General features: G+C 38.3%; 1 protein-coding gene across 6 annotated transcripts in view; it reads right to left on the bottom strand.

Moving 5' to 3' along the window:
- Positions 1-25,996, bottom strand: part of klc1a (kinesin light chain 1a) — a 109,614-nt gene that overhangs the window by 28,947 nt on the left and 54,671 nt on the right. For 3 of the 6 annotated variants that reach the window (XM_034159917.1, XM_034159920.1, XM_034159918.1), the window contains exons 7-13: positions 23,910-24,011; positions 20,781-20,954; positions 16,976-17,075; positions 16,583-16,635; positions 15,249-15,316; positions 14,763-14,871; positions 12,638-12,799 (exon numbers count right to left, since the gene is read on the bottom strand). In XM_034159917.1, the coding sequence (XP_034015808.1) occupies positions 12,638-12,799; positions 14,763-14,871; positions 15,249-15,316; positions 16,583-16,635; positions 16,976-17,075; positions 20,781-20,954; positions 23,910-24,011 (768 nt within the window). Of the gene's footprint in view, positions 1-1,769; positions 1,936-12,637; positions 12,800-14,762; positions 14,872-15,248; positions 15,317-16,582; positions 16,636-16,975; positions 17,076-20,780; positions 20,955-23,909; positions 24,012-25,996 lie in introns of those variants that run through there. The other 3 variants (XM_034159919.1, XM_034159921.1, XM_034159922.1) reach the window with 2 other exon arrangements.

Genomic DNA, 25,996 nt, shown 5'->3' with positions numbered 1-25,996 from the left:
TCCTTGAACAGGCAGACGTTCCCAGCATTGAAGCCATGCTGCTTAAATAGCAGCTCCAGTGGGCTGGGCATGTGACCCAGATGGAGGAACATCACCTTCCCAAGATCGTCATATATGACGAACTGTCAACTGGCCATCGTGACAAAAAAAAACTAATGGAAAATACCAAAATCTTACGTCTGTTTTGTGCCATATCTTAAAGCTGTTTTTCTTCCTCTCTAACTTTGTTGGCAGAGAAAACTGGAATGGGTTCCATGTAGGAGTGTAAGTGATCACAAAAGTTTTTAATCACAGACCAGACAATTTTTCAGAAAAAAAAAGAAAAAGACAAGGATCTTTTGCCTCTGGTACTGAATCAAAAGTACATGTCCAATGTTTAATTTTTTAAAATACTTAATAGTTATGTTAAATTGCAATATGAACAGTACCAAAGTATGAAAATAACTTTTGTCAATCAAAATGATCTAGTAGCTCTAACTTCAAGTTATTTTTCAAAAGATGAGGATGTCTCTATTTTCTGGTGAGAGGGCAAGAATTATATCAACATTTAGATCAAATTTTTTGGATGCATACCAGGGTGTTGACTGTTCCACCACTTGTCCCGTGAGCAGGGTGCTGAATGTGCCTGGTGCACTCAGCACCCCGGTGTTGTAGAAATGAAGAGCTCAACTACTTCACCTCAGGGAGATTTGGTGGACAACTGCTGACCTTGTAAATTATCTGCTGCACGCTTTGACACTTTGTGCACAAATCTGCTTCATTGTGACAGAACCATCATCATCAAACAGCAAACAGGAGTTGGACATGTCACAAATACAGTTGGACTATGCAGGTTTAGACTGTGCATGTCCACTGACAATGGAAGATTTATATATTTACAAGAACAGCAGCAAAGAGGAGGAGAGGGGCAAAAAAAAGACTAAAATTTCAAATGGACACAAAACTGATCCAAATTTTAGTTTTAACCTCCATGGCATTGTACATCATATCTGAAACACCCACTCTGAAACAGTACATGCTGACTGTTTCATAACAAGAGCGCCGCAAACAATACAGCTTCCCATGACGGTGAAAAGTCAGTCACAGGTCATGACAATGGCAGGTACAGAAGAGCTCCAGGTGGGTAGAGACAGAGCCAGAAAACAAGACGTCTACATAACATCATGAGCCTAAAAACTCTGATTTGGGGCTGCTTTTACTTAACTATGAAGGACTGTCTCTTTAAAATGTACTGCTGACTCTCTGCAGAAATGCTACGATACAACAAATTTTGGAAACAAGAGTCTAACAATCATTCATGTCAGGTCAAAATGGCAGGTGGTGTGCTTTAAAGGAGAGCTGAGAAAAAGTAGGAGGCAGAGATTTAACATTACACAATCATTCCCTCCATGTAACCTAAGTCTATAATCTGATTCTACAACTAATATAAAAGTAGAACAACACAGCAAAGGTTAAAGACACAGAGAAAGACTGAAGAGGAGGAGGAAGAGAGAAAGAGACCAGTGTATAGGAGCAGCACAAAATAGAAAACAAGGTACATCAGAAGCACGAGAATGCTGCCCAAAAATAAACGCCATCATCGCCTTCTCTCTCTTGTTCTGTAGGGGTGGGACAGAGGGCAGATAATAGTGTGTGGTGCTTCAAAGCACCAAAAAAAAAAAAAAAAGGCAGGAAGCAAAAGTTATGATTTACACAAACAGACTGTCTTCCCATTTTTTTCAAGCCACTCTAATTCCGATGGCTGAGAGGAGAGCATTAAAAAAACATTACAGCTGGTTCCACCCTTCACCAAGATTCCCACCAGAACCCACAGGAGGGAGAGAGAGCGAGAGAGTGAGAGCTGAAGAAAACTGCAACGTTGAAGGGGTTGAGGTGACGTGTCCGCCATGCAGAAGACAAGTTTTTAGAACCATTACAAGGCATCTGGAGTTATGTCTGCCGGTCACACAGGAGGAGACGAGAAGGAGAGAGAAGGAAATACAAACTGTGAAAAACAAAAATACAACAGCAACACACAGATGAGCTGAAAGGTGTGGTTATGGCAGGAGGAGCAACAGGAGTGGAAAAACAACAGCATATTTGTTCAATGGCGTGAAGGCTGAATGAGACACTACAGCTGTTAGAAGATGTTACCCAGATCAGACAGTATTTCTCAGTTTTATTATTATAATGGAGAAACAAGTGTGGCAAGTTACTTCTCAACATTCAATACAGGAACACAAAAAGAGCCCCCCCCACGATGTATCAGATAATATCTGCCTATCATGACGGTGATTTCTTTTTCTGCACAAATACCAATGTTTAACACAGCATGTTCAGACAATCAAAATCAATTACACTTCAAACGGGGAAAACAATTAGCATCCAAAAAACATTTGGTCTCTAAATGTGTAAAAACATAGTCCTGGTCAGAATTATTGGTACTCCTGCTTTTTCAGTACCAAATTTAAAATATGTTAACAGAGGGCATTAACAAGAAAAGAAAAAAAAAAAAAAAAAAAAAAAAAAAAAAAAAATCAACTTTAGTTCTCAAGTGTATTAGGTGCCTTCTGTCAAGTAGCTGAAATATCACATTTTCTTTAAGAAGATTCTCCTCTGTTCCACTCCACCATGAAGCTGCACTGTGCACAGTTTCTCCCATCACAGCTAGGGATGGGTATCGATAAGAGTTTATCGATAGATACCATTATCGATTCCGCTTATCGATCCGATTCCTTATCAATTCCCTTATTGATACCTCTTGTGAATTTTTTGTGTACTAAAAGTAGGCTTTGCAGGTTTTCTATATCAAAGGATCAAAGAGCTTTTTCTTATCGTGCACCCGCTCTGTGGAACGGTGTTCCTGCGACCATGAGGCAGTTGGAGTCTGTGGACATTTTTAAGTCAAGTCTTAAAGCCTATTTTTGCAGGGGTGGTGGCCAAGTGGTTAATGCGCTTGGTTTCAGTTCAGAAGGCTCCGGGTTCAAATCCCACCCCTGCCACATTTCTCCATGTAATGTGGAGTTGCATCAGGAAGGGCATCCGGCGTAAAACCTGTGCCAATTCAACATGCAGATCCACCTTGGATTTACTGTGACGACCCCGAGTGCAAACAAGGGAGCAGCTGAAGGGACTTACTTTTACTTAAAGCCTATTTTTATTCTCTTTCTTATGAATAGTTTTTATTTTTTATCTGTTTTATTCTTTTACTTCTGTTTTTAATTATGTATTTGAATTTTTTATTTATTTATTTTAATTTTTTATGTTGAACTGTTCTATGTGAGGCGCCTTGACATGGCTTTTGTTGTGATTTGGCGCTTTATAAGCCGATTAAATTGAAACTGAACAACATTTTATTGAGTCTTAAAGTAAATAAATATGAAATTGGTCACTGGATCCTTAAACTTTGGACATAATAAACTCTACATGGTGGATTCTTGATCTCTGGACATAAATAGGAATAAACAAAATCTGTAGTTTTTGTCAAACGCATTTCCTTTCAGACATTATTGGCATGAATTTCACTCTATACATCTGAACTGAGCTCTTGCAGCTGACTGTGCTGCACGTCAGGATGTAATTTATAATAAAGAATGCAGCACGTCTCATTTTGAGAGGAAAAAAAAACAATTTAGTCGATTGTAGTTTCTTGTCTGTATTACCACGTTTCTAAGTGGTGTAATTTTATTTGTTTTGAAGTTATTAATTCCGACCAGACTGTCTCAGCAGAGAGCCGCTCAGCGTTTGGAGCTGTGCTAACGGAACGGAGGATGATTCTCATTTCTTCACTGCAACAAGACAAGAGTCCCAGATAGTGACTTTAATACACACAAAAGTGACTCATGATATTTTAATGGCTTTGAGAGGGGTTAAGAAGCAGACTTGCCATTTCTGAAGAGCAGCGAACCAAAGAACCATGAGCCAGTGGATCGAAGCATTGTTTCATTGGTTCACGTTTCAAAGTGGTGTCGCGCTGCAGAAACGGCTGATTACAGAGCTGCTGCAGGGTCTGTAATCAACATAGAGGAATGATCATTTTCCCCGACAAACACACTCAAAAACAACGGCCGCTCTGAAGGACCGATAAGGGAAACGTTAAGCAAAAAAGCCACAACCCCTGGCAATAATTATGGAATCACCGGCCTCGGAGGATGTTCATTCAGTTGTTTAATTTTGTAGAAAAAAAGCAGATCACAGACATGACACAAAACTAAAGTCATTTCAAATGGCAACTTTCTGGCTTTAAGAAACACTATAAGAAATCAAGAAAAAAATTGTGGCAGTCAGTAACGGTTACTTTGTTAGACCAAGCAGAGGGAAAAAATATGGACTCACTCAATTCTGAGGAATAAATTATGGAATCACCCTGTAAATTTTCATCCCCAAAACTAACACCTGCATCAAATCAGATCTGCTCGTTAGTCTGCATCTAAAAAGGAGTGATCACACCTTGGAGAGCTGTTGCACCAAGTGGACTGACATGAATCATGGCTCCAACATGAGAGATGTCAATTGAAACAAAGGAGAGGATTATCAAACTCTTAAAAGAGGGTAAATCATCACGCAATGTTGCAAAAGATGTTGGTTGTTCACAGTCAGCTGTGTCTAAACTCTGGACCAAATACAAACAACATGCGAAGGTTGTTAAAGGCAAACATACTGGTAGACCAAGGAAGACATCAAAGCGTCAAGACAGAAAACTTAAAGCAATGTCTCAAAAATCGAAAATGCACAACAAAACAAATGAGGAACGAATGGGAGGAAACTGGAGTTAACGTCTGTGACCGAACTGTAAGAAACTGCCTAAAGGAAATGGGATTTACATACAGAAAAGCTAAACGAAAGCCATCATTAACACCTAAACAGAAAAAAACAAGGTTACAATGGGCTAAGGAAAAGCAATCGTGGACTGTGGATGACTGAATAGTGATGAATCTCGAATCTGCATTGGGCAAGGTGATGATGCTGGAACTTTTGTTTGGTGCCGTTCCAATGAGATTTATAAAGATAACTGCCTGAAGAGAACATGTAAATTTCCACAGTCGATGATATGGGGCTGCATGTCAGGTAAAGGCACTGGGGAGATGGCTGTCATTACATCATCAATAAATGCACAAGTTTACGTTGATATTTTGGACACTTTTCTTATCCTATCAATTGAAAGGATGTTTGGGGATGATGAAATCATTTTTCAAGATGATAATGCATCTTGCCATAGAGCAAAAACTGTGAAAACATTCCTTGCAAAAAGACACATAGGGTCAATGTCATGGCCTGCAAATAGTCCGGATCTTAATCCAATTGAAAATCTTTGGTGGAAGTTGAAGAAAATGGTCCATGACAAGGCTCCAACCTGCAAAGCTGATCTGGCAACAGCAATCAGAGAAAGTTGGAGCCAGATTGATGAAGAGTACTGTTTGTCACTCATTAAGTCCATGCCTCAAAGACTGCAAGCTGTTATAAAAGCCAGAGGTGGTGCAACAAAATACTAGTGATGTGTTGGAGCGTTCTTTTGTTTTTCATGATTCCATAATTTTTTTCCCTCTGCTTGGTCTAAAAAAGTAACCATTACTGACTGCCACAATTTTTTTTTTTCCTGATTTCTTATAGTGTTTGTTAAAGCCAGAAAGTTGCCATTTGAAATGACCTTAGTTTTGTGTCATGTCTGTGATCAGCTTTTTTTTCTACAAAATTAAACAACTGAATGAACATCCTCCGAGGCCGGTGATTCCATAATTTTTGCCAGGGGTTGTATTGATATTGGTGGATCAAATCATTTCTTAACAATACTCTAAAAGAACCGGTTCTCGATACTAAACCCTAATCACAGCCATAGAAGCATAGAACTCCTTAGAGTTAACACGGGTGTCTTGGTGGCTTTCCTCACTCGTCTCCTTCCACAATCACTCGGTTTTTGAGAACAGTTACTACAGACAGAATTACCAGACTGTTTGTATTTCGTAATTACTGATATACTGATATGAAGACATTCAAGACATATTCAGTGACTCTGAAATGTTCATGTATTCAACACCTGCAAAAAAAAAAAAAAGGGTTGCAAAACTCACATTATCCAGTAAACTTAACATGTACCAATAACTGTACATGTTATATATGTGTTTATTTATTACTATATTCACCTTTTGCTGTTCAACAAGTGAGCATTATACTAGGGCTGTCCGCGCGTCGGGACGCAGCCGGCGCGGTACAGCGGCACAGGAAAAACACCTCCGTGTTGATAACCATTTGCAAAATCCAGGCGGCTTTTGATGGCTTTCAGTGGAGTGAGTATATGAGAAATTGTTTAACAGCTGGACATGTTCCAATTTGTCCTTAAGGCTTCCAACAGAGGTGTTTTTCCTGTGGCGGAGCGTCGCAGCGGCTGTGAGCCGACGCTGCAATCCGTCCGCACGTCTTTCATTAAAAAAATCTCCTTTAACAGTGGAATATCCGGATAAAATGCTGAAACCGACTTCTTCTGAAACTTCTCTGTTCTCTCACGACGTCCTGGATCAATAGAGCCTGAAATGTGGAGGTTTTCAGCTTGAAACAGGCTGACAACGGCGCCTGAGAGCGCTGCGTGACGTCTTGCACCGTGGGAAGTCCTTAAAGCGACAGTATCACCTCAAAATCTCTCATCAGCCGTTAAAATTTTCACCGAAAACCAGCTTAATTTTTCGAACCATGTCCACTTCGATGTGCCTCACAGGTTTAGAAAAAATTTTGATCAAACAAAGCGCCAGTCTCTCAGCAACTTCTCAGACAAAGGAATTCAGACGAGGGGCTGGACGACTCCTCCCACAAGGAGTGCTCACAGGCGAATGACGTCACCGACAGGCGTGGAAAAACTCACGCATGCGCACGAGGGTTCAAGCATGTCTGACGTCAAAACATATGAATGAAATCCATATAGTTTTTGAAAAAAATAAAAAGGACCTATACTTTATTGACAGACCTCGTATAATTTTTTTTGATTATACAAAAATATTTAAACTGAATTTATATATTTATTAGCATAATTTAATTTCCATACTTAAAATTCAGAGGCGCTAATAATTCTGACCAGGACTGTGGCTGAGTAACTGAGGTATAAATTGTTGCCACCAGATGGTGTTATGGAACAATTCAACTTCAAGTTGGAGAGATACTGTGTGGAGGAAACTATTGACATCACTGAGGAAAAACAGACCAACAAAAATGAAAAGATATACAGGTGCACAACACAGAAGAGCAGCCAGATAGCTACGGAGGATTTTTTAGATTATAATTTGAAGACTTCATACTTAAAGCTTCTGTTTAATGTTTCAGCTATTTTAAAATTAAGATTACTGTATTGTTTTCATACTTCAAGTCAGTCTATAAAAGCAACTTTGTTGAACTGTTAAAGTATATTTTTAAACAACTTACGACTGATAATCATGTACTAAGACTCAGTTTTTCCAGGTTGAGAGCGCAAAAGTCTTTTAAGACTCCATAAAAAAAGTTTATCATCCTTGACGTCAGGTAAAAAAGTGGTGAAGTCGAGCAGATTTTTAATTTTTTTCTTAGAAACAGGTACATACAACGTCATTTCAAACCTGAAAAACACATACAGCACCTGCATTTGCCCTATTGAGGTTTCAAATCCCACAAAACTTTGGAGAGTTCGCCCCTCTGCGAGATGTCATTGAATGGACTGCATTTATATAGTGCTTTCCATCTGCATCAGATGCTCAAAGCGCTTTACACATCAATGCCTCACATTCACCCTGATGTCACGCTGCTGCCATGCAAGGCTCACTACACACCAGGAGCAAAGGGGATTAAGGACCTTGCCCAAGAGTCCTTAGTGATTTTCCAGTCAGGCTGGGATTTGAACCGACGATCCTCTAGTCTCAAGCCCACGCTTAACCACTAGACCATCACCTCACCCAACATTAACATGATAAATGCATTGAGATACTCTGATCAGGCTGCAATTTAACCGCTGCACACAGACAACAGCATTAACATTGCAACACAAAACTCTTTGTATATTGTGCCTAAAAGTCTTGTAAATATATTATTTGGGTTTTTAGATGTTGCTATTGTTTGTTTTATGTAAACATATGAGAAGCTCAGGTTGCTTCTCCGTTATTTTCCAATGAGAAGTGTTTTGAGCCACGATTGCTTCCTGTTCACATCGTTCGCAACTTCGCAAGTAAAGTGAAGTTTGCTCTTTAACTCCCTGCTTAATTGTCCTTTACAACATTGTTTGTCCTGTTTGTTCCAGATTAATAGATATAAGATGTCTGAAATTCAATCCAACAAAGTTACAATCAAAATTTTGATTTAAGTGTTAATGTTCACTGTTAGCCTGTGTGCCATCTGAACATTCCGCTTTGCAGTTTTTCCATTGTCTCTGGCTGCTAACATGCTGACAATATGAACAAAGGAGAATGATAAAAATCTAAAGGGGGGGGGGGGGGAATCAAATAAAAAACACTTCTCATTCTCAAGCAGCAACATCACACAATAAAACAAAATGCCTGTGAATAAAGTCCAAGCAACACGGGTGACAAAACATCATGTCCAGAGGACACTGAGGGGTACAGTACAGAGCCCATGTCAAGCTACGATGTTTGTCATATGACTTACTGATACTGGTGAGAATAAAATTTATTTTGGTACCTGGTTTAGGCAAGGATGGTATTAGTATTTTAAATTTATTCTGACACATTATCAGTAAAAAAAAAAAAAAAAAAGTAGCTTATCTAACTTTAGAAGTTTGACATCTGCAGGAAAGTGATGAAAGGTACAGTACATACATACATAGAAATGACTGACAGTCTGGACCTGCTTTAATCTTACGTCAGCAGTGTACATTCATAATTATCTGTACCATTAGATCAGTGTAAGCCGCGGTGGTCCATGAAGATACTGCAGGTGGGCTACGAGAGGTCATTAAAAATAAATATGGATTTTCAACCTTCTAATAAACTTCAAAATTACCAAAAAATGTGATTATTTTAAACAAAAATTCAATCAGAAGTAATAAAACAAAGCCATGAGATTGACACTGTCATCTCTTATTTATATGGCCTACTTTAATAATATATATATCATAGTCTCATGTGTCAATCAAAACTTTGCTTAAAGGTATGGGTGGACACCCAGACAATTGTCAGATTTCAAAACGAACCCCAGCTTTCTTAAATTTGGGAATGGCTAGTTTAGACAATTGCAATACAGTATTGCAATAGATTATTCCAATGTTAAAAAAGATCTAATCACGACATATATTTGTTAATATTATGGTGAAATTTCAGACATTACTTAATGTTGCATCAATCAGAGGACAACCAGAAGACTCAAAAAACGACTTTATACATACTACATACAGTTAAAATCAACTTTCGGGTTGATCTTTCCTATACAAGGCTGACTAACATGCCCTCAAATCAGTAGGACATAAATGTATCCGAAAAAAGCAGCAAGGACTTCCTGACCAGACACGACGCTTCAACATTAACGTGTGTCACAGCAAACCTCAGAGTCACAACCCGAGGGACAACCCACGGAAGACTCAAGGACAAGATGCTGACTGGCTGTTCACGCTGCTATAACTACTGTTACTATGTGAATAGGCCAATTCTGAAAGGCAGCAGCCTCCACTCAGCACAGAGAGGCTGAGCAAATACTGCAGATAATCTAAAGAGATGTAGCTCTGCTGCAGAGGGACTAAAGTGGTTGTTCACAAGCTGAGGATCCTTACTGCTGGAAATGAAAGTTAGCCGAAACTGCAAAAAGCTAATTGACTGGGAAAGTGTTTATTACTATCAAAGTAATGCAGTAAACGCAAAGTACTATGCCAGAAGCACAGATACAAGCTTTTCACTTTGCCACATTAAAGGGGAAGTTGGATTTTTTTTTTTTTTTTTTAACCTGAGCTCTATTTTGAGAAGTTGGGGTTGATCTTTTCATTTGGACACGACACAGCGACTGTCTGCCAATCTGAGTAAAAAGGCAGCATGACGTCAACTGTCTGATCACACAAACAAAATGCCAGAATATGCTCCAAAATGGCTGTATTTCTGTATAAATCTAATACATTTGGCCTTTTCTTCTTATATTTTGTAAACGTTGGCGAGAAATAAACACAAAAACCCAAAACCTTTTATAACCGGATAATACCTCTGAAGTGATTTACAAGACATCTTACAGAGATGTTAGCATTCTAACATTCTACAGGAATGCCACTGTGATACAAATTAAGCAAACGGTACAATTAAGCAGTCAAGCATGGAAAAAAATTCATAGTGACAGCATCAGTTTTTCCGGTTCTTCATAATCTATCATTAAACATTATATATATTAATATACAAAAAATGAATGTTTATGAGTTCAATGGTACGAATATTTCAAGAGGTGAAAGATGGAGCGTTCCACATATTCGTTTCACTGAAAGAATGTAAAAACATTCATCATTTGTTTTATATAATGGCAAAAATAGATCCTTGTCATTTGACATGGTTTGAATTTATAAACAACAGAACATTTTGGTGTTCTGCTGGTGCTTTGACGTCAACAGTCCAATACGAACTTTAAATTGGAGTCCAAAATTGATCTCAGTCAACTTTCAAAAACATTCCGATAGTTCAAAAATAATCCTGAAGATGTAGTCTGTGATGATGTGCACTGACTTCGTGTACAGACTACTGTCTGCACTTTCCTCACTCCAGCAAAAAATAGTGTCAGTAATTTGTCTAGCCTTTTCATCCTAACTTCATCCTCTTCATCTTAACAGCTCTTCGTGCCTCCAGACAGCTTACGATGTAGTGGATTTGTTTGTTTGTGTTAGAAGAATTAGCTCCAATGAGCTCATTCAAATCTTCGTCCGTCAGCAAAACAAACTGTCATGTTTAAGTAAACACAACCCCCAGTAGCGTGTGCGGTGGTCGCAGCGTGCAATGGTGCAATACGAATGGAACCAAATTTGCACGGTAAATGCAATGCAACACAAATGGGACAAATAATCCATGTCACGTGACATACAAAGCACCAATCAAATGACAAGAATCCACTCAGTCTTTATATACTGGCAAGTAACAAGCCGTTCATGCCCCGGGAACACCCATCAAGAAACAATCACCAACTGCTTGTTGCTCTAATTTGTAGCTAATGTGACCGGAAGGTCAGTAAAGTGCTTCTTGTTGCCACTGTGATACTGTCATTACAAGTATCTGGTAGCATGGAGACTGTCCCTATGGAGGAAAAAGTGTGAACATTTATCCAACAAAATGTAAAAGTTTTTAAGAGCCGATTTTTTTAAGGATCATGCGGGCTGTGATTCAAGCCGACTGGGATTTCAACGAAACATGGCTCAGAGGTGCAACCTACCATGAAACGAACTTCCCAAAATTTGCAGACCGAAAACCAAACGGTGACCTTGCCAGGGGTCATCAAAGTTCAAGGCAAAAATACCACCTGCTACCGCGGGACTTCCTCAAAATTGGGCAAGTTGAGTACTTTGGCGGCCCCTGGTGGCCAGCACCATCAAGACCCCAATGTTTTTCAGTTGCATTTGATAGATTAGGGCCTATATTTGTTGATAACATTGATGTTACACCACATGAAAGATGGGATTTTAATTAAATATCAGTTTTGCGTATTTTTGCCTTGAACTTTGATGACCCCTGGCAAAGTCAGCGTTTTGTTTTCGGTTGAGAAATTTTGGGAAAGTTAATTTCTTGGTAGGTTCCATCTCTGAGCCAAGTTTTGTTGAAATCCGAGTCGGCTTGAATCACACCCTAATGTAAACCTGCCTGAACTTTAAAAATACTGGCTCTTAAATGACTGACTTTACAGTTAGACATTTACCTTAGCCTCATGAAATAACAGTGTGGCAGAGTGAAATGTTAAATAATGAGCTCAAAAACACTCTTAAAAATGTTAAGTAAGAAAAGAATGCGAGGTTGTCCATAAAATGTGCCATCATTAGCATTATTGTCAAATAAAAGTATTTTCTAGACATGGCTTCACACACACTATCTTGGATTACTTTGAAGCTGTAAGTGTTAGTTTCCTTACTGTGAGCTCCAATAAAAGATAAATTGCTGGATTGTTGTAGGACCACACTGGTCAATTATAAGCAAACAAGAACTTGTACATAAGAATGATATGGACATAAAAAAGTCACATGGACAAGAGTAACTGATTGGTATCTGATTTTTCTTTTAATTTTCCTCCTTTATTTACAAAATTGATTCAACAAACTGAACCTCCCAAGAGTGAGCAACTCCTGCCTATCATACAGCATTCGTGTTTCTACTGGATGGATGTTCTTTGGTTAAGATGGTACTTTTACCCTTCCAACTCTCTTGAAACACACTTAAAAATTGCACACGATTACTTCCTGTTGATCATATTAATATTAATTATTTGAAATTTTAACAGTTATCAGGCTTACTAAAGCAGTTATTGTTGTTTTGGATTCCATATGGACCATACTGGACGCTGCAGAAAGTAGCTGACTCACTTTTAGCAGTAACACTATTTCTGCCTGTCAGAATCAAGGTCCTGACACAAGGACACTCATTACTCATGATTGCAGCTCAATCCAGAAAGATACAGGAGGTGTGTTAAACTTTATCTGTGGTTTAGAGATTCTTAAACCTTGAGGGCTGTGTACTGTACTTACCCCATTCCACTCCACGCACATACTCACTTCTTCCCCACCATCTGGACTGCTTTCGTACTTCACCGTGTCAGAGTTCAAACTTTCACGGCTTCGCTGTTTCTCTCGAGCCTCCGGCTCACTCAAGACCTCCACCACGCGTTGCTTATGCACACTGTCTAGACCCTAACAAAAAGCACAAACAGCACATACAACAGGACAGCAATAAATAAACAGTTACACACATTTTTCTCAACAAATACAAAATAACCACACAGCATGTAAGACACATTGCAACATATCTTTATTTTGGGGCAGCACCGTACAACTTATGTTTTTAAGAATAATAAAACCAAGAGCACAATAAAGTAGCAATAGTTTTCTGATTAGGAAAGATTCTCCCTCGGCGTAAGCTAGTAGCTACAATGAGTAATCAAATCAAAAACTATAGACAATGTAAATCAATGCACAGGCATCAAATTAAACATCAAGCTGTTCTAACACGTCACTGCTCATCTTACAGAAGCTGATTTTAAAGCAATTTTATTGGGATTTTCCTTGATCCTGAAGGACAACAGCCTTCAGGCAACTAACCTTGATAAATGATACGGTGCCAGTCCCATCATCTTATTTAATATTTAGAATCAAGCCAAGTATAAAAAAAGTAATCCAACAAAAACACTAAACAAAATGCATAACATCTTTACAGGCAAATCATATTTGATAGAGGGCACTGGCTATTCTGAATGGTAAAGCCTGCTTGGGACTAAGATGTCATTAATGTTCTGATAATTGCATTAAGCATGTTGTACTATGAACATGTAAATGAAATAAAAATCAAAAAGCTCAACATATTTTTAGGAAGCCCCTCTATAGATATGACTAGTCATAGCTGCTGTTAGTCATATATGACTTATAGAGCTGGGTATTGATTCAAATTTCAAGATTCGATTCAATTCCGATTCTTAGGATTCAGAATAGATTATTTCGATTTGATTCCATTTGATATCGATTTGGGTTAGTGTTATTAAAACTGTTTTTTAGCTGTTACCCAATTGTCTAGTTATGCACCATAATACTAGTATTATATTGACATTTGACAGCAAATTAATACATCTATCAACTGTTTCAGAAGACCATAACAGCAGATCAAAGCATTGCTTCATTGACTCAAGGTTCAAAGTTAAGCCACACCCTGCTCTACTTGGGGAAGGTCTGCCAATGTTCCCACGAAGACAGGGAGAAGGACTGTGGCTCAAGGCAAGCCGTAAACAGTATGGAGAGGAGTGAAAATTCACAGTCCCTTCTTCCGCGGTGCGGCACCATCCACTCCGACACTGCTGCTGCTTTGATTAAACCCTAACATCATATGTATTTCAGTATCATATTTCGGCCCCAAAACACGCATGACACCACGTGCGCGCACATATGTGTGGTTAAATTTACCAAATGACGGAAATCCATCGTGGTGACGAAGAGCTTTAACCCATGGAACAGATAAAAAATAGGCGAATCGATCTTTTCAACCCAGCACCACTGACTAACATCATAACAAATGTTCCACTCAAATTCTTGAATGCAGTGGCTGCATTCTGAATGCAGTCACTTCAGCCAGGAGCAGATGTGAGCCGGAAATGTCCCATGTAGGGCCTTAAACTCCTTTTATTTTTTATTTTAAATTTTATTGTGCTGTATTATTTATTGTTACTCTTACATGCATTTTAATATGTGTGTTTTATCTTTGTGAATGGAGCAACAGACCGCCACATAATTTCCTTCGGGATTAATAGAGTATTTATCTATCTATCTATGTTCTTACTTTGTCTTTGCTCATAATGTCTATTACATCCAACCAAAAGCTCCAAGTAAAGATCAGTGGCTGTTGTTACCTCCACAGGAGAGCTCCATTAAGTTTCATAAGTAACACACCACCAGAGTACCTGCACTCATCTCTATATTCAAACCACAGTGCACACTTCTCTTTTATAATCTACCCTAAATGCTAAGGTGATGCTGAGTTTTGGCAGTGACAGCTTCCACCTCCACTTGCTGGTGTTTTAAGGCCATGTGTTTCACAGCAACCTTTAAAACCCAGCTAGGAATGTTCTGTTTTTACCAGTCACACCACCACCACCACCACAGACCACACCTGCTTTCTGGAACGCATGGCAGCTTCCTCCAGAGTCTCTGCTGCCTCCAACTTGCCCTGCCGCCTGTAGAGGGCTCCCAGGTTCTTCAAGGTCGTGGTCACTGTGGGGCTGGACACACCAAGAGGACAGACATTTCATTACAGCCACTGTGGTTCAGAAAAATAATTTTAATCATAGAGATAAAATAAAATTTTTATACAATGTAACATTAATGCAAATAATAATATACAAATGAAATGGTAGACCTGCCAGGGAGTTAAGTAGTTTGTTCACCAAATGTTTCAGCAAAACAATGAAAGGAAATGACAAAGAAGTACAACAACTTCTGAGGAAACTCAAATTAGAACTCTGCCAAACGTCTCTGCCACATTAATAAATTAATATAATGATGGGAAGAATCATCTCAATACATTCTATTGCTGGGAACACTATCCATCCTCATGTACTGCAAAAGCTCAAACACTGAAGCCAATAAATAAACTAACCTGTCTACTTTACAAGCTTTGTACCAGCCTCCATATTCTCCAAATGGTGAGCCATCCTTCGGTTTCCCCTAAAAGACAAAGGAATTTAACAATAACAATGCTGCTCCAAGAAATAAACAAATAATAGATTTTTTTTTGGGGGGGGGGGGGGGGGGGTTAAACTGATTAGGATTCCTGTGCCTCATTATCTAGGCTGATAAAACATCTTAAACTGTGACCAAAAGAACAAAAAAATAACTGGGGAAATTATTCAGTTACTTACTGTGACCAATAAGTAACCATCCCTATTCCGTTTGAAACACTATTAGCAGTATAGTTAAATACTGCTGTCAGTGTAACTTGACTCACATCAGAATATGACTAATACAATATTTGGATTCCACAAACCAACTGAAGTGGTATGCCAATGTTCTGAATAAGCATTTTCTTTTCATCTTTGTATAATCCAATAATTAGCACAAGAAACAAATGTTAAAATGATAATGTAATAAAATTATAAAAAGACAGATTACCAGTGGTGGGCACAGTTCCGCTAGTCCGCTAACCAGTGGAGCTAACTTTTGTGACAGCTGATTAGCTTTTCAGCCTTTTTTTTTTTAACAAATGAAAAAAAAGAGACATATTTACAAATACAGATTTATTTGTAAAAACCAACACACATCACAGTAACGTGTGTTGGTTTTACATATAAATAAACCTACCAACCAAAGATGACAGGACGCTCATTTTCCCACACTGCCTTTTGGCATGTGTGTCTGAAAACACTCAAACCTTCAAAAATAGTGCATTACTTTTAAACTACAACATATAGCTGATATTTTCCCTTTGTAAAAATAATAGAGGTGATGTTAATTTCGATAACCTGTCCGGAATTAGTTTGTTTAAAATTTTAACCATAAGTCAAAACTGCCTTGCTGTGCATGTCTCCTGCAACATGTCTGCAAGACTGTATGGCTGTGAAAATAATTTTTTTTTTTCCTCTCCCCTTCCTTTTTCTTTGGTCACCAGGTCTCTTTTGCTGAGAGAAGGCTGATTGTAGACTTAAGTGCTAGCGCATTGTTATTTGTGATTGCCTTTGAATTTACTCAGAAGTATCAGTAGCTACAGTGTACTGGAGTCAACACTAAAAGTTAGCGGTTTAGCTGTAACTTTCGCTAATTTTTTTTGTTTAAGGGTTTATCGGTTTAGCTGTACAAAAGTTTACTTTTCAGCTAGTGGATTAACGGTTATCAAAGCTAACTTTTTGGTTAGCTGTGCCCAGCACTGCAGATTACTGTAATCACAATCATAATTTACACCAATAAAAAGTATTGAAAGCAGGTGCAGACACTCACTTTGCTTTGCTCTTCTCTCTCCTCTGCATGCATCCATATTGGTTTGTTCTCATCTGTGGTGTAACAGTCAGATGCAAAGAAAGAATCTAGTCAGTGCTGATGAATATCGACATATGCAGCACAACAGCAGAGAAGAGAAAGCTCCAATAAGCCAAATACACCTGATGGGGCCTGGATCTCATTTTTCAAATTAAAGGTCAGTTTTGTTTACAACTGCCACTGCAAAAAAACAGGAGTGTGAAACTATAAACCTTTACAAAGGAGAACCACAGGGAATGTGAACAGAAGACCAATTCATGCATGTTGTTACTACGCAAAATACTCTGCATATAAGAAGTTGCAACATCCAAAACAAATGCGTTATCATCACTCAGCAGCTTATACACATCATACCATCGACAGAGCCAAACTCCCTCTCATGAGCGCGAGTGAGGATTTCTTTATACAAAGTCTCAGCCTGCTTGAACTTTGCTTGCTTCAGGTAACAGGATGCCTGTAAGAAACCAAAGAATTAAACATTTAGGTTCTGTTCCAGTACACAAACTTTATGTGTTGGTCAAAACATCCGATATAAAGATGTTTTGACCAACATCTGATTTTTAATCTGTATACTGTACTTCACTGAGTGGTAACTGTGACTAGGACACATTCAGTACAGGTGTTTTGACTCCCAAAATCTGAATCTGCTGCAAATCGTGAATTATCCACAAACCGTTAACGTAAATTTTCACAGACGGTGAATATCCGTGAACTGTTAATTTTTCTGCAAACCGTGAATAAAATAGTCCACAAAAAGTGAACGTAGGTCTCGCAAAATGTAAGTTGCAACATGTGACTATCAGTAATGAAATATTTTTTTTTCAGTTGAAGTAGTTTTCTTGATTGCAAACCTCCGCATTTTTTGGGGGGGGGGGGGGTTGTACTACCTAGGGGCCCTATATTGAGAGAGTTGCATCAAATGAGATGAGAACATGGCGCCATTTTGGGGCCAACTGTGCTGAACTACTGAATGAACCTTTTATGTTTTCAACATTTTTTTGTGTCTGATTTAACACGTGCACGTCAGGCTGCAGATCCGAGTCCGAGCATGGTTTGAAAAAATAAACGTCTGGCTTTTAATCACGGAAATGACACCGGTCCCACATGCAAGGGGTTTTTAATGTTAATGCATTGCGACAGGATGGGAAATTTTATCAGATGTGAGCGAAAAATCCGTTGTACAAAATCCGTTATATACGCTGTTTATTACATGGAAAAAAATACACAAACTTTGGGACTTTTTCTGTCCCGTGACTGTGAATATCTGGTTTATACGATGACAGTTTAGATGAGTTTTACTGTACATGGGCCTGAACAATAAATTTACCTTGCAAAGCTTAGACAATGATGTTGGCTTCCATCCCACAGAGCTGACTTTATTTTCCCAAATTTTTCTTCTGTTCGGATCTGAAGGGAATCTGTACATCTTGAAGCCCTTGTTGTGTCTATTTGTGCCTTCAAATGCACAGCAACCCAGCATTTTCAGCAAATAAATGAATAAAATAGTTGGATTTACATGCCAATAGATTAACAGCGAACACTATTTTCCCCCCCACGAGTGACGTGACCTTTTTCCCCCCCAACTCATCATGTCACGACTCTGAAATAAGGGACTCTAGCACTACCAAAAGATGTGCATCAACACAATCTTAATTTTCATGAGCTATACATACACATTTACAGTTTGGCTTACGTTCTATTAATTGCACGTCACCGATCAGCTGTACAATCATATTACCTGTACACTGCTGTTTAGAGTTATAAGTCTATGTATATTTTTTAATGTTTTCAGGAAAAAAATGGAATCCAGTTGCAAAATACAATCATTTTCTCTCAATCATACTATTTATATGGTGGCAGCAGCCATATTTTGCAACGTATTGGTGGGCTTACATTCACTACACGATATATCGTTCCAAGCAATAGCTGCACAAAATTGTTACTTTTTATATAAAATATAACTACTTCTTAATGTTAAAATGTGCATTACATTTTATTAAAGTGAATTTTATATTATTTAAAAACTAAGCAGCAATGTTTTGAAGTAACAAAGCAACTACATTTTTCATACAATGACTATTTCTAAATAGTTAAATCTAACACTGTAAAAATCCAACTTGGGCTTTGAAGGAATTAACCACAAATATGTTTTAGCAGAAATGCATTATCATGTATTAATGATATACAGTGAGGCAAATAAGTATTTGATCTACTGTTGATTTTGCAAGTTTTACCACCTACAAAGAAAGGAGACGTCTGTAGTTTTTTTATCATAGGTACACTTCAACTGTGAGAGACAGAACCTAAAAAAAAAAAAATCAGATAATCATGGTGTATGATTTTTAAATACTTAATTTGCATTTTATTGCATGAAATAAGTATTTGATACAATAGAAAAACAGACCTTAATATTTGGTACAGAAACCTTTGTTTGCAATTACAGAGGTCAGACGTTTCCTGTAGTTCTTGATCAAGTTTTCACACACTGCAGCAGGGATTTTGGTCCACTCCTCCATACAGATCTACTCCAGATCTTTCAGGTTTTGAGTTTCAGCTTCCTCCAAAGATTTTCTAATGAGTTCAGCTCTGGAGACTGGCTCAGCCACTCCAGGACCTTGAAATTCTTCTTACAAAGCCACTCCTTAGTTACCCTAGTTATGTGTCTTGGCCATGGTGGCTAGGTTGGAGTGTGTGGACAGATGTCGTTTATACAGGTAAGGAGTTCAAACAGGTGCAATTAATACCGGTAAAGAGTGCAGAATAGGAGGGCTTCTTAAAGAAAAACTAACAGGTCTGTGAGAGCCAGAATTCTTGCTGGTTGGTAGGTGTTCAAATACTTATTTCATGCAGTAAAATGCAAAATAATTGTTTAAAAATCATACAATATGATTTTCAGAATATATATTTTTTTTTAGATTCTGTCTCTCAGCTGAAGTGTACCTACGATAAAAATTAGAGACCTCTTCAATCTTTGTGGGTGGGAAAACTTAACTGCCTCACTGTATTCTTGGGTAAGAGGCTTAAGCGTGTTTTTTCGTTGTTTGTTTTTTTACAGTCAAACAGGAAAAATTCTAGTCTGACTGACTGAACATTATGAGCAAATGTCAAATATTACATGACAACTAATGTACACTTTACAGAAAACACTGCACTTGTAAATAACACAACTTAGTGACACGCTCAATATAATTAATGAATATAATGCCTCAAACCATTGATGTGATTGTGTATTTAAAAATAACTGTCCATTTGGTTTTTAATTAAACATTATCATTAGGTACAGCCAAAAGGCCTATGGATTGTTACATCTACAGCTAATATATGTTGCAGAAAAGAAAAGAAAAAAAAAACAAAAATCACAAAAATTACTTGTATACCTATATAATTGTTATTATCATCATCATCATCATCAGTGGGAGGGAAAGCTGGAAGTCTGGGGGAGGGAATGAGTCCATTTGGAAATGACAACGGTGCACTGTGCTTAGACACAATGTGTGGATTTTCCCCTAAGGTGTTCCTGGAGGAATGCAAAATGTAAGACCACAAATCGTGATCATGTTTTGCGGATAATTCAATCAATTCAATCAATTTTTTTTTATATAGCGCCAAATCACAACAAACAGTTGCCCCAAGGCGCTCCATATTGCAAGGCAAGGCCATACAATAATTATGTAATTCACAGCAGATTCACGTTTTGGGCGTCAACAGAGGCCAATACAACTCCCAATTAAGGCAACAGCAGCAAATGCAGAAAACAAACACAAATAATTAAACAATGAAACAGTGTCTTGAAAACTGAGAAAACACAAATATAAATGTGCAGTACACATTTAATGGCATACCTGCTGCAAATTCACACAATGCACCCAAAACCACAGACACATTGTAAAGGGTCACAACACAACGGAAGTAGTAATAAAACACTGATCTGGCGTTGTATAAATTAAGAGATTTCTACCTAGAGGACCACTGGAGTGAGAAGATGAGTAAAAGTGTCTTCAAACACAACATTATACATTTTAGCAAGATAACGTGAAGAGTCATCTGGTATGGTTGCATAAGCATGAGATAAATAGTTTTCAGCACTAAACTGATTCCATTTACAATGATTCTTCCATTCTTAAAACACCAGTTTTCAGCTTGCTGAAATCCTTCTCACCAGGTTGTTCTTGGTCTTGGACACGTTGGGATCATCAGGTCCCAGTTTGGTTTGGTAGATCTCTAGAGCTCTCATGTAGTAATACTCCACCTCATCATACTTTCCCTGGTTCTGACAGAGCAAGGCCAGGTTGTTCAGCTGCTTGGCCACATCTGGGTGGTCCTTCCCCAGCACCTGGGATGGAAGCAAATGGCCAGGGAAGTTAAAATATAACCATTTCAGAAAACAAGGTTTCAAAAAAACATGTGCTACACAAAGCATGTGCCATTTGGTAATTAACTCTTATCTGGGGTGAGGGTCTGTGCTGAATCTTCTGCCATCTCTGGTAAAAATGAATAAATAAATAAATAATTCCTAAAATATTATAAAATCTAATCAGCATGATAAGACTGTATGACTTGATAAATACACATTGCAAAACAAAAATGCACAGTGCCAGTTGAACCTTTGGACACACTTCCCCATTCAACTGAATGGGAAACCAAACTTTCAACTGTTACAGTACATTGCTGAAAACGGCACCTTGGGATGTTGTGTTGCACTGAATAATGAATCATTGCTTAAACTGTGTGTGTCTGTGCACATCACATGCATGCACTTCTTTAAATGAAAGAGCAGATTTCATGCTTCTGTTGCTGATTTATAAGCCTCTCAATGGTCTTGCAACCCCTAATATTACAGAACTTCTCAAGGCTCGTTACCATACTGATCCTGCCTGCAGTCTCAGCATGCAGGTGTGGTTCGTGTTCCTAGGATTAAGAAGCCGTCAGCAGACTGTAGAGGATTTGCTTATCGTGCATCAGTCTGCCTGTGGATATTAGAAAGTCCACATCTGCTGATGTTTTTAGGGACAAATTTAAAACGTTTTTCCTCTCTACTGCTTATAATTAACATACGGTTTTAAAGTACTTCAATATTTATTTATTTCTAACTTAATTTATCCTGTTTATCTTTTCATTTTATATCTTTCATAATTCAGTATATTTCTGTCAGGGACCATTTACAAAATGCACTTATTTCAAAACAGAGAGGAAAAGCCTCACACCACTTATCTACTAAGTAATTGCATCCGCAGCCCCTGAGCAGGTGAAGAAAACAGTCGTTTGTGTTTTGATGTTTTATGATATACAGCACATTCAAATCTACTGCCTGAAGGTGTTACATATTCTTCTTATTACACTACAGATATTTTAAGTTCAGAAGAAAAACGCAAAAACTCCCAAAATCCACATTAGAAGATCTTATTAACTCTTAAGTACCAATTTACAGACATACTATACTCCTCAGCAGTGCTGACCATGATGCCTCCATACTGTGCAGAATGCTGAGCTCTGCTGAGATTCTATTAAAAAGCAAAACTGCAGAGGGGAGAAAAAAAAAACAAAAAACCAAATCCTTCTGATTCAGCAGCTCTGCCACACCTACCTTGCACACACAAGCATGCCTCTGCAGGAAAATGCAGAGGAAAACCTTCTAACTCAAGCAGGAGTATTATCTTCTGCTCTAACAGTAAGCAGCATAGAAATGAAATGGCTCATCTTAATCAAAGCTGATCTTTAATCCTCAGAACAGAATATGCAGTACAACATTTTAAAAGGGAGGAAGAAAATCTTAAAGTAACTGATCAGAGCCGAAAAGTTTCACCACACCAATCTGCAACAGTCTGATGTCTCTAAACCCAATGAAGTGGACCATGGAAAAAAAAAACCCTGAACATTCCAGCTTACACCTCATGAAATATTTGTACCATTGACCTCAAACATTCATTATTTGTATAATATAACTTTTTGTTCTCAGGAACACTGATATGTGTTTAAATTATATTCTTACTCACTTCTATAAATGAGAAACACAATAAAACAGATTTACAATCCAGTACTGACATCAGCATTTCTGGGATCCTCACAACTTAAGTAGTGTGCAAAATGACGTACAAACGTTTTCGCATCGATATCTGACTTCTATGAGCATGCTAAATATTTATTATATTTTCCTCCACACAAATATTTCACACCCATGTAACACAAGAAACCATAAAATGCAGAATTAGCAGGCTAACATATCACATTTGCATGGAGACCGCCTGAAGTAAATTCACCCCAAAGACAGTTTGATTTGTGTGAAATAACAAAATGACAATGAATTACGTGAAAAACATGATCTAATAAGATCAAAGGCTGTTCACTTTCCGTATAACTAATGATTAAGAAAAGTCGGGTCGCGTTTTGGTCCTTTTGGTTGAATCAGCCCCATTTTAATTTATTCCTGATGCACTTTAGTCTCCCTGCAGCAGAACATTTCATCCATTTCCTCTGTCGTTTCAACACGACACAGAGTTCACAGTAAAATCTGTAACAGCGTCTCTCATTTGCTGCTGTGTGGTCAAGCAGCACCACGTTACATTATCCTTAGGTCTCAGATCAGGATGTGAATACGTGAGATTTAATATTCACTGTGACGTCTAAGAGACGTTTCCAAACAATTTTACAAACACTGTGAAAGACAGACCGGCTAAATCTGATGCACACCAGGAAAACAAAAATAACCTTCCTTCTTCTGTCGAGTTTATTGGCGGTTTCCAAACCAACACGGCGCATTATCGCCATCTACTGTTTGGGTGTGGTGCATTAATGGATTCTGACATATGCTACCAAAAATAACCCGGAAACGGTCACCACACAAGCAAAAACCTGGATTTTCAGGAATTTCCGTTAGACTTTCATCACTGAAACCTAATATTTTCTTTGATGAAAGTACCTGTTCATTCTCATTCCTCAAATCCAGAGTCTCATGAAAAACATTAAATATCAACCTTTATACATGAAATGAACAAGTATATATTAAAAAAATTCAAATTATCCCTCCTTGAAGGCACTGGACCAGTGCCACATCTTCAGACATCCACATCTTCAGACAGTGTGCTACCACTGTGGGAAGTTTCAATGAAATTCACTGACCAGATTAAGAGTTTCGTTTACAAGACTTCCACCAAACGGTTGGACAGACAGGATGATTCCTACACATCCCGCCCCCCAAAAAGGCATTTTACGGCTGGTGACTAAAGATGAACCACTGTAGCTGACCATTTACAAGTGGGTTTTCGCTTTCTTCGTAGAGCCATTTACAAACCTTTTCTCGAATTTCCAACGCTCTTTTGCACAGAGGCTCCGCTTCCTTGTACTTTCCTCTCTTCCCATACAGGACAGCCAGGTTATTGAGGGTAGCTGCCACCTGATAGGGAAACAATTACTCAGACTCATTATTTCAAAAATATGTTTGAGTCATCTTCATCTGCATGTGCAACTGCAACACACGCCACAGCAGCAACGTGCCACTTCTGTGATGAGAGAGGACTGATACAGAGCCAGAGGATTTGCAACACACCAAATGATTTTTGTGGACTGAAATTTTAGCCCAATCAACTGGAAAATGAATCTCCAACATGTGTACATGAGAGGATGGATTTTACAGAGGTGCTTGTAGATCTCCTCAGGTGATCTTTTCATACAAATAAGAAGACTCATGCAAAAAGATCTAAACTATTTCTTTCATTAAGTGAACAGAAACCAAAAAGAATGCTACTTTTACTTCACATCTCTGTGTAGAGCCCAACCGATTGATGATTCTAAAATCATATATGCCAATACATGGACCAATATTCTTTTCCTCCTAGAAACATCTGGCATAAACAAATATTTCCACTAACATCTGTAGTTTTTGTAACGAGCCCTCACCAAGAGAACATGACAATAATGCAGTTTGAAATTAAACTTGTTTTATGGACATGAACAGAGCTTGAAAATATTATTTTTAATAAATAAGACAGCCACGTAAAAAAAAAAAAGTGGCCCGCTCCTGTGATGGCACAAACTGTAAAATCTCTGATCAGTGCTGGTGCAGTGACAATGTCTGCTCTAAACAGAAACCATAATGGTGGACTTTACGTCCAATTCATCCCACACACCTGTATCCTAAGAGATTCTTTGTTCCCAGTATGCTATATGTACAGTTGTGGTCGGATGTTTACATACAGTCATGGTAATTCCGGGCTATTAATGATGTCCTTAAACTTTCTTTTTCCAGGATAGAATGACTGTACTGCATACTTCATTAATGACTTAAAAAAAAAAAGAAAAAAAAAAAAAAGAATTGAGCGCACGTGTGAATTTACTTTGGATCTTCTCTAATCCACAGAGTTAAAACTATATATCCAGGCTCAAATATATACATACATTCACTTAAAGGACATGCTGCACATTATTTAATGTCCCAGTTAGCAACACAACATCAAAGTATACATGATTGTTAGTCTATGTGTGCACATGCGGTAATAACTGGTGGTCGCTGATGTATTTTATTGCTAATTATTCGTCTCGCTGAGAGGTAGCAGGTGCATTTCCAGAAAACGTTAAACACCGGAAAATACTCTGCATTTCTCGCCTTGTGACTTAGATGTTAGAAAAAGCAGAAACATCCCAACGGCAGACAGACACAGTGAAACGAACCCTGCTATGTCTGATAATGAAGCTTATCAGAGAGGAGATGACACACTTCACCCCAAAAACTCTTAATTTTTTCTGAGTCGGATTTTAGAACCTAATGTGTGCCAACTCTGCTGGCTGTGCTGCAGGACGCTATAGTACTGCTGCCGTGAACATGGACGTGGAATGTCTCCACAATGCTGTTTTTACAGGCTACCTGAACATACAGATGTATTTCTTAAATTGGAAAAAGTCAGAAGACATTATTTTTAGGAGATTTTGGACTTCCTATCTAATGAGCCAGAATCGTGAGAGAACTTTGTGAGGAGCTAACAGTGGAGCTGCAGTCGGACATTGTTCTCCAGCCGGCGATCATGCACGATTTCGTGTGAGGCCTTATAATGGACCTGGACATTGTTCTCTGGCTGCCAATCGCACATGATCCATGCATGAGGACTTATAGTTAGTGGACCCGCACATTGTTCTCCAGCTGGCAATTGTGTGATCCATGCATGAGAACTTATAGTGGACCTAGACTTTGTTCTCTGACTGCTGATTGTGCACAAGATCCATGCATGGGGACTTCTTTGATGGAGTGGACTTTACATATTTAATCTTGGAAATCATTCTACAAATGGGTGAGTGCCCTGTTCAGTTTTTTTCTTTTTTGTATTTTGTTATTGTCAGTGGAACTGGTAGGCTTTATTTTTATTTTATTTTGAGGGAGTCTGTCGG

Source organism: Thalassophryne amazonica, chromosome 19, assembly GCF_902500255.1.
Source record: "Thalassophryne amazonica chromosome 19, fThaAma1.1, whole genome shotgun sequence".
Lineage (NCBI taxonomy): Eukaryota > Metazoa > Chordata > Actinopteri > Batrachoidiformes > Batrachoididae > Thalassophryne > Thalassophryne amazonica.
This window is presented reverse-complemented; position numbering and strand designations above follow the sequence as displayed.